Here is a 13,250-nt window from a genome sequence, read left to right as displayed (position 1 = left end):
ATCAACAGAATTCTCCAAGCTCATTGAACACCCCAGTTTCTTCCCAGTAAAGACACATTTAATCTTGACTACATCTGTATCAAAGCAAGTGTGTTACAGCCTTATTTACAGCTTCACTAATTGGTTGGTTTTCCTCCCCCCCCCCCCACTAATTAATGTTAACAGAATTCAACAGTGACAGCAAAGCAAATGTGGCTTAGTAGTTTACAACATTGCCACCTGCAGTTAGGACTTGGAAGCTGCCAAACTCTCTTGGTGATTTCCAAGCATATTCCTGAGGTTGGCATTCCAGGGCCCTTCTTGCCTTCTAAAGGAAATCCATGCTCATGCTGATTTACAAACCACCTCCCACGCCACCAAAGCACAGGTTACCTCTGATAGCTTTTCCCATTCTTCTTTCTCAGCTGTGCTGCAGTCTTTGTTTTTTCCCCAAAGGAGAACTTTTTCCAAACCTCAAAAAATTGCCACTCTCAACATCCCTGCTTAAATCAAGGACAAAAAGGTAGCTTTGGAAGGACAATGTGCCAGCCAGCAAAGAAATTGGCTTCATCTGAGAAAAGAAACCTTAGACTGAGTTAGAGAGAAAAGTTCTTTACTGAGTGCTCTCTTAACACACCAGATAAAATGTTCTCATGTTGGCTTCCTGCTGAAACAGAGGAAGGGTTATCAGCCTGGCTCCTGCAGGTGCCATGTTACACATCTGACATTGATGCACACTAAGAAATGCTTCAGGAACCAAAGCTGCCCAGGCTTTTAAGGGATCCCATACCTTAGTTCAACAGACAAGAGAAGTTTCCTCTCCCATCCTGTACCACTGCAAGGATTCCCAAAAACGAACCCTGAGGTCTGAGTGAGTCTTTTACAGTGAAGATTTCATGCAAGCTTCCCACAGAGAGCCAGTGCTTTGTACAGCTCTGGCCCTGCCCCTCTAGGCTGTGAACAGTAGGATGGTGGTTGGAGGAAAGCAGAGGCCAGGCTTCCTCCCTGCTTCATTTCACATGGAAGTATTAAGCCAGATGTGTGCTTCCACTTACACTTTCAATCCGTACAGCAACCTTTCCCAGGGGGTGACATTTAAAGTGGAACTGGCATCAGTCTGGAATAGATGAAGATTTCTGCATTTTCTGTAAGCAATGAGGGATCCTTTATTTCTTTAACAATGAAACACCTAATATTGCTTACTTCAAGCCAGTTAAAAATACAGTGGCTGCTGCAGGAACCAAAGGATTGCTGTTCATGGCAGCATCATGAGCTACAGGACTTCCATTCAGGCCTTGGAACTTCCCTTGATGTAGCTCAGGTCCTGCACTGTGACAGTCGCCACCCTTTAAGGGTATTTGTAGAGAAAGGCCCTGCTTGGAAGGAAGCACAAATCTGATCTGCCTTCTTCACCCAGACACAGGCAAGCTCTAGTCACTTGTGTCCACTACTTGCATCTTCTGCAAGATACCATAAGAGCCCCTCTGCCCAGCCTGCTGCTCTGCCAGCCCGAGAGAACTGTATGTTGGTCTAAACCTTGAAGGAAACAAAAAGTTGGAGTTCTATTTTCCTGAAAACAAAGATAAAAACTGCAATCTATTCTAATGCCATTCCATGCTATAGGTAGAAAAACCAGTTCTGAACTTCCATCCTGTAAGTTAATGGAAGCCACAAATTAGAACAAGAACTAAAAGCAGCAGTCCTCAAGGTCAGCTTCCTGTATTTACAGAGGTCTCAGCAGTCCTCAAGGTAACTTTCTGTATTTACAGAGAGGTCTCAGCAGTCCAAGCTTCATCTGTAGTTTTTTGTAACGCTGCAAGCTTGTGCCAGACGAACCTAGAAAGAAGAGAGAAATCAATCAGCACTCTGACGCTTTGTAATGGTTTGGAAAACCATAACACTTACAGCCCACAGGCACCTCAGCTTCTGCCTGAAGCAGAGGACAGTTTGATGCAGTTTCTCAAACCATTGACAACAGCCTTTTACCAACAGCCTCAGGTTTTATCCGCAGCGTGTGCCAAAGCAGATGTAACAAACCTACTTCCCCGCCTTCCGCCCCTCAAGTTTATGCTTCTTGACCCCTGACATGAGCCAAAATACAAGCAAATGAGGGGTAAAAAAAAATAGTTTACAGCACAGCTCAACAGTCCAGGAACTGTTGAGGCAGTGACAATGCTGCCTTTTAACCTCAGGACTTACTGAGAGCTTCTTCATAACTCCTTGGGCCTCTGGGTTCAGATGAAGAAGATTCTTCCTGGTCAAATCATTTGCTGTTAAACGAAGGCACTGTGAAAAAAAACAACCACCCCAAATCTTAGGGTTTGACCAGCTGTGCCAGCTGGAAGCAGCAAAAAGCTTCAAAAGTAAATATATCTGAGTCTGAACAGAGCAAGAGAAAATATGCCCAGGCAGAGAGATGCATTCATCTTGACTAGAAGCTCACCTCCTACCTTTCTTACAGTGCATTAACACTCTGCTGCCAGCAGAAGCTGCTTTAAACCTCACTTAAATACACAGCAAAACATCATAGCTGCCCTCCAGTACCTGAAGGGATCCTACAGGAAGACTGGAGAGGGACTTTTCATAAGGGTGTCTGGCAATAAGACAACAGGGAATGATTTTAAGCTGAGGGAGAGCAAGCTTAGACTAGATCTTCGAAAGAAGTTCTTCAGTACAAGGGTGGTGAGACACTAGAATAGGTTACCCAGGGAGGCTGTGGATGCCTTCTCCCTGAGGTGTCTTCCAAGGCCAGGCTGAATGAGGCCTTGAGCAGCCAAGTGGTGTCCCTGCCTATAGAAGGGAGGTTGGAGCAGATGGTCCCTTCCAACCTAAGCCATTCTATGATTTTGCTTTGCCCAGCTTGAAAGGGCTCCTGCTTCTGACTAAATATCCCCCATGGTAAGAACCAAGCTGCATCAACACCCTGATAAACCCCAGTGGCACCACTGAAGAGACAAGAGTAGATGACTTGAAGCTGGTAAGGCCCCCAGGAAATTCCCAATGAATCCTTCAGCAGAGATTTGAGAGCAAAGCTCCTGATTTACCTCCCCTCCTCCAATGGGGACAGTGATGAAGACATCAGAGCTGTCGGCGAGGGGGCTGCCGTTGGCAGAGATGGTGTAGACGCGCTCGTTCAGCGTGGGCACACGGAGGCCTGGGGTCTTGAACACACTGAAACACACCTTACAGGTAAGTGATGCCACTGCAGAGCACTTTGACTACAAGCCATTCATTTCAGGTTCAAAGTGCCTGCCACTAACAGGTGAAAGACAAGCTATAGGCAAGGCAATCCCTCGTACAAGAGGTGATGAGAGATTTAACAGAAGGCAAACCTGGAATCAAATCTGGGTGTCAGCATGGAGTTGCCTCCCCGAGCACAGAATTCAACCATTCTCCCAGTAGCTGGAGTGATAAAGCTGTTTTTGCTTGACCTGTTAAAGGGAAATAAACAAACATCTGCTCACAAGAACGCTTTGAGCAAAGTACCTTAGCAACGATTTGACCGAGGTTATCACCGCAGAAAGCCTGAAGCTTCTTGCTAACCAAAAGTGTACCCCAGAGCTAGGGACAGCTGCTCCTCACAGGGAAGGAAGCTGCCTGTTCTTTATTCACTGTCAGATCAGCTGATCTTGCCTAACAGCAGCAGGCAGCCTCCACTCCCTGTAAGAGCTCTACCAGCACTCTACACTTACTCTCCATCCCAACTCCAGAGACAGACTCCCCTCTGTTACCTTTTACTCATGCGCTTCACTCTTGATGAAGCAGCTCTTCTGCTCCTGGACACTGGCACTTTTTTAGTGGAGGCCTTCACCTGTAACACACATTACTCACAAATCAGGTACCTCCCTCTCCTGTGACAGCTGAGTCCACAACAAACACACGCTCCCAGACAAAACACTTGACTCAACAGGGTCCTTTTTACAGCACAAGAGTCCAGAAACAAACGCATGCAAGCTTCTCCTATCACTAAAAGTTTCAGGAAGTGGTATCTGATTTGAAGTCCCCCTCAAAGATCCTGGATAATTGCATCACCACAGGCATCAGCTCAGCAAGTACTCTGTATCTTGGGAATAAAGCTACCACTAGGAACTATTTACCTTTGCAGTTCTTGGGTTGATGTTTTCAGTTTCTGAGTCTGGAAGACATTCGTTGTCATGTTTTGTTTTCTTGGCTTGAGGAAGCAAAGAAGGCTCTACTTCTTCAATAGCTTCAATATTCTGTTTGGCTTTTCCCACTAGGAAGAGGAAGTGCCATCTCAGTTGCAAATCAACAGCTGTATGTGACCAGTTAGCAGTTGAGGTAAACAGTAAACAATGGCAGCAATGTTTCTGAAACCCAGCTTCCAGTGTCATCCAAACCGCTGACAAAGAACTGTCCCAGAGTATTCTGAGTGTTTTAACAGGCAGAGATGTTAGCTTAGGTTCACATTTCAAAGGTCAGGCATTAAGCTGCCTGCATTTCAAAGACCCCTCCATTTTTGGCACCAGACCTCCAGAGGGCTTTTACTGTTTGCCACAAGTTGGTCATGAGATGTTGTCACAGATTTTTAGTTTGGAATGTGAGGCCTAATCAGCTCAAAGACCACCTGTGTGATTCAAATATGCAAACCAAGGACAGAAAAGAATGAAACCAGGGGTTGGTGAGGGTGAAATTTCTTCTAGAGAACTTAAGCCAGGTGAGCAAACAAGGAAAGTCTCCTTGGTGCCACAGAAGGGTAACATGAGGAGGAGGTTTGGGGACCCTTGAGTGACTCATGCAGACAGACATTTTGCTGCTTCTTGACAGCGCAGAAGTGCTAAGGAGTTTGATTTCCCAATGTTGGTGACAGAGCCACTGCAGATGACAGGAATAAAAGCAGGATTCATTAGAATGGGCTGCCCAGGGAAGTGGTGGAGTCGCCATCCCTGGAGGTGTTCAAGGGCGGATTGGACGTGGCACTTGGTGCCATGGTTTAGTCATGAGGCCTGTGGTGAGGGGTTGGACTTGAGGATCTTTGAGGTCTTTTCTAACCTTTGGTGGTTCTGTGATTCTTATCCTGTCTTTAAATGCACTGAGGAATGCAAGCAAGAACTGAGTCAATGTTCACAGTATGCAACCAATGCCATGCTTTCATCTCACTGAACTCATCACAACATTTCAAACAAACTGACCTTTCTTGGCAATTTTAAAAGGAGTCTGGATAGCTTCCACTGTCAGCTTGTTTATTTCTCTTATTTCCAGGTCTACCTAAAATTAAAACCAAGTCATGACACCATTAGGAGAGCTGGCTAAGAAAGCCAAGCAGCAGAGAAAATCCTTAATCTTACAGCAAGAATATCTCCATTTTTTCTGTTTTACTCAAGCTGGGACCTTTCATGTTATTTGGCAGGTGACAACAGCACAAGAGCTGCACAACTAACAGCATGTGCTGCACAACTAATCCACTTTGTTCTGCAGCTACACCTCACCCACTCCCTACTACTCAACCAAGCCAAAAATACATTCACTTGCCAAAAAAGTTTGTGTTCTTTGCAGGCACCTCCCAGCAGCATTTATATTGATGTGACCCCTGCTACACAGACAACCCCTGCAGCAGTGCACAGCTCGAGTGTTTATGCTAGGTACCTACCATTGCTGCCTCTTCCAATGCCTTTTTGCTTCCTCCTTTAACTAAAAAGAGAATATTTGGTAAGATATCGCTACATGCCGAGGAGAGCCTGTGCAGCAGACAGACTGCAATACGTCACCACCAGGGCGCAGAAAACCAGCACAAGCCGGTTTTCTTGGCAGCGAGTGGAGACAAAGAGCAGAGCTTCCGACCAGCGGGCAGGCTATACGGTAGGCACCCGGCGAGAAGACCCCGGCTGCTATTACCATGTGAGGGAAAACATGGCCCAGCACCTCCCCCGCACCCATTCCCGGTCTTGTCCCGTACCGCAGTAATCGACCCAGCTCATCCCTCGGACCGCTACCGGCAGCCGCAGGACCTCCATGTCGTACAGGTTCTCCATCTCCTTAATAAGCTGCTGCCCGTTCATCTGCAGCCGCTCCACTCGGCTCTGCACTGCAGGGATACACAGGGCTCAGCCACAGCTCCGGGCCCAGGGCCTGCTCTGCTCCCCTCCCGCCGCAAAACCGGCCGCGCCACGGCCTACCCTCGCGGTCGAAGTCTTTCAGGAAAGCCGCCAGCTTCCTGTCGCGGGCACTCGACCCATTCTTCTTCTGTACGGAAGGCATAGCGGCGGGACCGGGACCGGATCGCAATGAAGACGAGGCGAGGACCGGGTCGGGGCCGGAAGCGTTGCCGTCCGCCGCGCTTTGAAACTCAACCGCCGCCGCGGACCGGCCAATCAGCGTCTAGAGCATCGCGACCAATCATGTTCGGCAGGGCACAACCAATCAGCGCCCTACGCAGCGCGGCGTAATGACGCGCCTTGGGAAGCGCTTCCGGTTCGGTGGTCCCCATGGCGGCGGCCGCTGTGGCGGCGGCGCTGCGGGAGTGGGTGGCGGCAGTTACGCGGCTGGACACGGCCTGGCGGGAGGCGCTGGCCGCCTGCGCGCCGCTGCTGGCCTCGCTGGCCGGGCTGGCGGCGCAGATGCGGGCGGCACAGCGGCTGCCTTGGGGCGGCTCGCCCCTGGAGGCTTTCGGTGACCTGCAGCAGCGGCTGTGGCGGAAGCAGCGCGGCGCGGCCGAGGCGCTGCTGGAGCAGCTCGGTGCCCGGCGGTGAGGCGGTGGCAGTGGTGGGGACAGCGGTGGTAGCGGTGACGGGCCGCAGCTGCTCAGTCCGCTTTGCCGTGCAGGGCGGAGCTGCGGGCCGTGCGGGACGCCGTGGGGGCCGGTGGAGCTCGTGTGCTGCGGCTGTACGAGGAGCGGGCGGCAGAACTGGGGTTGGAGGCGGCCCTGCGGCGCGGGCCGCGCTGCCCCTCGCTGGCGGATGTGCTGGAGGGGCTGCAGGACGTGGAGCGCTACTACCGGCACCTGTATCCTTCCGCGGTGGGGCTCTGCGGGCACCGCTGAACGGGGCGGGGATCGTTCTGTTTGCTGTCCTTACCGAGCACAAAGGTACTTGGAGAGCAAACTTTTTCTCCTCGGCATCAGCTGTGACAGCCTGGTGGACGTGGAAGCTCTCCCACAGTCATGGGAGAATATTTTGGAGCGCTACAAGGGAGGCATTGTTCAAGGTAGGTCCACTTAGAGCAGAGCCACAGGGCCTTATCCTCAGCTCTGTGCTGAGATCTCCCTATGGGCTGAAGGCCTGGCTCTTGCCCAGGCTCGGTGCTGCTCCTGGGTCTCAGCAGCAGTAGCTGACACTGTTTGCTTTGCAGCTTTGTGACTTGCTGTGAGATCTTGTGAGCTGAGGTGCAGCTGCAAATGCTGCGTGGTGCAGCTGGGAGCAGCGTGGCCTTCATAGTGCCACAAGGGGCTTGGTGACTGTTTCACTTGGCCTTCTGACTTAGCTTTTCTTTAAAAGGGCAAGTTGGCTTTGTGGGTACAGCATACAGAAAACAAAGGCAGGAGGCTAATGGTTGGATTTTTCTTTCCCACCTCAGATACACTCCTCAAGGTCTCTCTGTTTGTGGACAACCAGCGGGAACTGTGCTGCTCTCCAGGTTCCTGATGGAGGACAGGAGGGATTGACACTGACCAGCTTTGAGAGTCTGGTATGCCCTGAGATGACACAGAAGACAGTGACCTGAGGAAGCTTTACTGGTGGTTTTTGGAAGCTGAATGAGTTGGATACTTTCCTCAGCAGGAACTGCTTGGACTGTTTCATTCCCAAGAAGAAATGGACTTGGTGTTTGGGGAAGAGGCTGAGCTGAGCAAGCCATGAAGGGCAGAGGGTCATCTTCAGCTGCAGAGATTGTCCTTTCATCTGCCTGTCATGGATATTTTGTGTACTCAGAATTATGTTTGGATTTAATAATGTGAGGTGTGTCACAAAGAAGTGAGAGTAATGTAAGGTCCAACAGGCTGACACCCTGTGAGGAAGATGTTTAGGTGCTGTCCTTACAAGTAAATAAAAGCTGTCAAGTCAGGGCTTAGAAGCTGTTTGCACCTTATGCCTCTGAGCAGGGAGTTGCTTTCATCCCACCTGTACACTGAAAATGAGTGAATCTGGCTTGAGGGTGCACTGATGGGATGTGTGAAGGCCTGAGCTCTCTCACAGACAGTTTTCATGTGTGTTGGAGTCTGTATCACCTTGGGGTTTTGTGCTGGGACAGGGTTAAACCAGTCCTAGAAACTCCCTGCTCTGAAGCAGCAGCAGCTGCCAGCTCCAGGGGCATCTTTTGTTGGCCATGGCACAGATCCTCTATAACACTTCTGGAAAGTGGTGGAATGCCTCTCTCTAATGTTTGGTGAGAAATTGTAGCTTCTCAGAGAAGCCCAAATAAAGAGCTGTCCTCGGGCACGTTGTAGCTGTGTGTGTTCCCTGGTTTGTATGGCAAAGGTGGCCTCAGGCCTGGGGAGTCCCTGTCACCACCTGAGGGCACTGCTCGACCTCTGAGAGCCGCCCTGGGGCCCGGGAGGGGGCTGCTAGGACTGCCCAGCCACTGCTGGGTCTGCACAGGATGGTGCTTGATGCAAAGAGGAATCAAGTCACCCTCCTGGCCTCGGTTTGGCTTCTGGGTGATTGGAATCTCTGTTCACCAAGGTGGGAGGATGGATTCTGACTCTGCATGAGCAACCTGCCTGGTTCTGGGTTTGGGCTGATTGAGAGCAGAACAGAGCAGATGTACAGCCACATGTCCATTGCACAAGGCTTAAAGGATGACTGTAGGCTGAGCTGTAATGCCTTTATTTTTGGAGCAGAGCTGCTGAAGTGTTCTTGCAGGAAAATCTGTCCCTCAGGAATGCAATAAAAGGAAGTTAGCAGCTGGAGCTACCTTGTTAAAGAGGAGTTCTCAGGGAAACACAAAGCTCAGGCTTTGATTTTCAGCTTTACCTCCTGCTCATTTAATTTGGGAGTACTCATTCTTTGCTTCCAGGGAAAGCACAAACTAAAATCAGTTGCAAATCTGAATACCCACAAACAATTCTAGATACCATCTGACTCCTGTCAGGTGAGTTTGCTCTTTCACAGAGGGTGAAATAGAATAAATAGAATAGAATAAACCAGGTTGGAAGAGACCTTCAAGATCATCACATCCAACCCATCAACCAATCCAACCCACCTAATCAACTAACCCATGGCACCAAGCACCCCATCAAGTCTCCTCCTGAACACCTCCAATGATGGTGACTCCACCACCTCCCCAGGCAGCCCATTCCAATGGGCAATCACTCTCTCTATATAGAACTTCTTCCTAACATCCAGCCTAAACCTCCCCTGGTGCAGCCTGAGACTGTGTCCTCTTGTTCTGGTGCTGGCTGCCTGGGAGAAGAGACCAACATCTGCCTGTCTACAACCTCCCTTCAGGTAGTGGTAGAGAGCAATAAGGTCACCCTTGAGTCTCCTCCAGGCTAAGCAACCCCAGCTCCCTCAGCCTCTCCTCATAGGGCTTGTGCTCCAAACCCCTCCCCAGCTTTGTTGCCCTTCTCTGGACTCATTCCAGCAAGTCAACATCCTTCCTATACTGAGGGGCCCAGAACTGGACACAGGACTCAAGGTGTACAGGGCAGAATGATCTCCCTGCTCCTGTTGGCCACACTTCCTGATGCAGGCCAGGATGCCATTGGCCCTCTTGGCTGCCTGGGCACACTGCAGGCTCATGTTCAGCCTACCATTGACCAGTGCCCCCAGGTCCCTCTCTGCCTGGCTGCTCTCCAGCCACTCTGACCCCAGCCTGTGGCACTGCCTGGGGTTGCTGTGGCCAGTGTGCAGAACCTGGCATCTGATGCCTCTGCAGGGTTCTGCTTCAGGAACGAGGACTCGCTGTGAGTAACTCCACGCTTTTAAAAGACCCCTAAAAGCTTTGCAAGTGGGAACCCTAAAAGCTTGGGGATCCCCAATGGATTTCAAAGTGGAATTTTCACTGCAAGGGTTGGTAGTGAGGAAAAAGCCAAAGGAATTGGCACCTGACTGTAAGCATGAAGTGAGGCGGAGGCAGAAATATGTGCTTAAAAAACCCTTCATGAGTCATTTAATAAACCCAAAAATGAGTTTCACAAGCCTCTGTGGGTTCCTTGCTTATTCTTTGAGACTTTCATCTTGGCCTGAAGTAGAACCCTTCTGATTTTGCAGAGCCCAAGGGGCTGTATGAATCCTTCCCTGCTCAGAGTCCAAGCAAACCTCCCATCCACAGCAGCTGGATGTGGAGCTCTGTTCCTGCCACGCCCCAGTGCTTCTCTGGTGCTCTTGGCTTTGCCACAGCTTTTGTCCTGTTGAGTTGTGAAAATAAGAATACAGAACTAACCAGGTTGGAAAAGACCTTTGAGATCATCAAGTCCAACCTCTCACCCAACACCATCTAATCAACTAAACCATGGCACCAAGTGCCTCATCCAGTCTCTTCCTAAACACCTCCAGGGATGGTGACTCCACCACCTCCCTGGGCAGCACATTCCAATGGCCAATCTCTCTTTCTGGGAAGAGTTTCTTCCTGACATCCAGCCTGAACCTCCCCTGGCACATCTTGAGACTGTCTTCTCATTCTGTCACTGCTTGCCTGGGAGAAAAAAAGCCTCCGAACCAAACTGGATTTGAATTCCCTGGTGCATTCCAAAGCCACTTGCAACTCCATGAGGAGCAAGATCTGCTAATGCCATGGATGTGTACTCCAGGCTGAGGACCAGGGATGTGCCTTGGCACAGGCTGCTGCTTGGGCAGCTCTTTGTCATTGGTGTTCACCCCTTGTGCTACACCCAGCTCCTTCTGTTCCAGCAGGCCCTCCTGGCCTGTCTGTTCTGCACTTCATGAGGCTGTTCTCACCATGCACCTTCTCAGCCAGTCCTGCCTAGGTTTTGCTCAATCCTCCCCTCCTGCTTTTCCCCTCAACCCTTGCACTCCTCCCTCCTGTGGAAACAAATCTGCAGTAGGTGTCTCTTGAACTTGCCTGAACTCCTTGTCCCAGGCACCTTCCTGACTAATACTTTCCAGATGTCCAGGAACTTTTATGTTTAGCAGTTTTGCTCAAGTCCCTCATTCATTCTCTGACAGGGCAAATATTATATTTCCTAATCTTACTTGAAAAGAAAGACTGAGCATGGCCTCTGAGAAGTCACTGCTGCCTCAAGGTGCAGTGTTTTAAGCACCACTCTGTCTCCCCACATACATCCAGCAGCTTTTCATCCTTCCCCACTGCACTCTGTGTGCAGCAAGCCTTGAGTGGGCTTTGGCTGTCAGAAAGAAGCTTTGGGGTGATTGACAGGACTTGGGAAATTCCTGTCCTGCTTGCTTTAGGATTCACCTGGCATGCCACATGTTGGTTGCAAAATGCCAGTGGTAGGACAGAAAACTTCCCTGAGTTCAGATTCTTGCCATGGAACTGTTCTATGCCATCCCAGTGTCCAGGAACAGGTCTGTGCTGCTGGGAACAAGCTGCTTTGTGCCCTGTGCTCCCACCAGCTCCACAGCTGCTGTTGCCTCTCCCCACAAGCAGCACTCACAGAAACACCAGGAAGCTCTTTAACGTCACAGCACAGCAAGCCTCTGTGTGGTTTGGTGTTTCTGTGCCCCCAAGATACTGCAGCCACCTTCCTCCCTGAGGGCTGACACATGAAGGCTTCCTGTCCCTTCTTGTCCACAGTCCAGACAGTCCCTGGGCCACCTGTGGAAGGCAGCATGAAGACCATCAAGCTGGTGAGTCTCCTAATGACTCTGCTATGTGAAGAATGAGTCCAAGAGCCTTTGCACACTGTTAATCTTTTCCAATTCCTGTGGAAGCAAATGATCTCCTCCTGCTCCCATAAATTCAGCCTCTCTCTCCTGCTCCCCCCCCCCAGGCAGTGTTTGAACTGCTCGCCAAGAGCTTTATTAAAAACTACAAGATGCAGGATTTTTTTCTAGCTGAATCCCAAACAACTGTGTTAGGTGGAGAAGAAACATTTGGTGCAGTCCGCTTTAGAGCATTTTTGTGTGTAGTCCATGGCCACTTGTCAGCCAGAGACCAGATTCAGCTCTGCACTGAACACTGGGACCTTTTCACTTCCCTCCTGAGGTTAGGAGATGAATACAAGCTGGTCAAACCTTATGGCTTCGTCTCCAACAGCCTCTGGCAGTGACTGTGGGGAGTAACTCTTATGGCACAGCAGAAGGGATGCTCCTTTCATCCAGATGCTCCTCTCACCCAGATGATCCTCACCCTGCTCTGTTCTGTGTGACCTGCCCTGGCACTGTGCTCCAAACTGGAGCTGTGCTCTGCAGCACATTCTCAGCCCTGAGGATGGGCTGTGCTGTGCAGCTGCCAGCTCTAGACAGCTTTCCTGCCACCCCCTTTTCTGCCACCCCCTCCTTTCTACCATTCCTTAAGGGGGTTGCTTCTGGAGATGCCACAGTCCCTGTCCTCTTGCCATGGTGCTGGCCAGCATCACCTCTGCGGTGGAGCAGCAGGTGATTGTCCCCAGCTTGTGGTGTGAGCAGAGAAATTGCAGCTGGAGGTGGTGGGTGGCTGTGGGCATGCTGGGATAGCTGGGGTGGGAACCACAGGGTCCCATGGAGGGTCCTCCATGCAGCAGCGCTGATGAGGTGCTCCCCAGGGTCCCCACCAGCTGCTGTGCATCACTGCCATTCCTTGGCACCACATGCAATGTGTCACAGCCTTCTCCTTCTCATTTCCTAATGTTCCCTCAGTCTGAAACCCATCAGCCAGGGCTGAGAGAAAACATACAGAGAGGAAGCCAAAGCAGAAGTAAGCAAAGCTGTTCCCTTGGCTGGGTTCCTCCAGCTCGTGGTGTCCTGCTACTTCTTCTGAGCAAGAAGTGCCTTGCCCCTGCCTTGTGCACCTGAGCCATGGGGAGGGGGCAGCAGTGACTGCACACTCTTGCCTTCCCTGGCAGAGAACATCACATCCCCATTTGGGAAATAAAAGGATGGCTGCACTGCAGTGCAAGAGGAATCATGATTCTGGAATGAATCCTACACTCTTTGCTGCTTTGGGTGGCTGAGAAATAAAATACCATCATTCATCTCCTTCCTTTACAAGTTACCCCAGAAGCAGGTTCCACCACATCCTTCTCCTCACATGGAGGAACTGGAATGACAAAGAGGTTTAAACAGAACTGATCTTGAAGGCAAACCAGAATATCAAGGGCTGGCCCAACAGGAATTGTAAAGATTTCTTCTGGTGCCAGGCTCAAGGTAAGATGTGTTGAAAGCAGCATCCTGAGCTGTCCAGGCCAGGTCTCTGTGCAG

At 50.5% G+C, this 13,250-nt stretch overlaps 2 protein-coding genes across 2 annotated transcripts; one reads left to right on the top strand and one right to left on the bottom strand.

Annotated features, from left to right (window-relative positions):
* Positions 1 to 856: 856 nt before the first annotated feature.
* CDCA8 (cell division cycle associated 8) lies at positions 857 to 6,275 on the bottom strand. Its single transcript, XM_054170782.1, has 10 exons — positions 6,114 to 6,275; positions 5,894 to 6,022; positions 5,588 to 5,628; positions 5,130 to 5,205; positions 4,077 to 4,213; positions 3,711 to 3,790; positions 3,312 to 3,410; positions 3,024 to 3,150; positions 2,179 to 2,265; positions 857 to 1,815 (listed from the first exon to the last, which is right to left on the bottom strand). Exons 1-10 carry the CDS (start codon positions 6,193 to 6,195, stop codon positions 1,771 to 1,773), a joined length of 903 nt encoding a protein of 300 aa, XP_054026757.1. The 5' UTR covers positions 6,196 to 6,275; the 3' UTR covers positions 857 to 1,770.
* Positions 6,276 to 6,422: 147 nt separating this feature from the next.
* Positions 6,423 to 8,362, top strand: C20H1orf109 (chromosome 20 C1orf109 homolog). Its single transcript, XM_054170899.1, has 4 exons — positions 6,423 to 6,682; positions 6,760 to 6,939; positions 7,022 to 7,140; positions 7,510 to 8,362. The coding sequence occupies exons 1-4, from the start codon at positions 6,423 to 6,425 to the stop codon at positions 7,575 to 7,577; spliced, it is 627 nt and encodes a 208-aa protein (XP_054026874.1). The 3' UTR covers positions 7,578 to 8,362.
* The last annotated feature ends 4,888 nt before the right edge of the window (positions 8,363 to 13,250 follow it).

The sequence above is a fragment of the Dryobates pubescens genome, chromosome 20 (genome assembly GCF_014839835.1).
Source record: "Dryobates pubescens isolate bDryPub1 chromosome 20, bDryPub1.pri, whole genome shotgun sequence".
Classification (NCBI taxonomy): domain Eukaryota; kingdom Metazoa; phylum Chordata; class Aves; order Piciformes; family Picidae; genus Dryobates; species Dryobates pubescens.
Note: the sequence above shows the minus strand (reverse complement) of the source record. Positions and strands in the feature narration are given on the sequence as shown.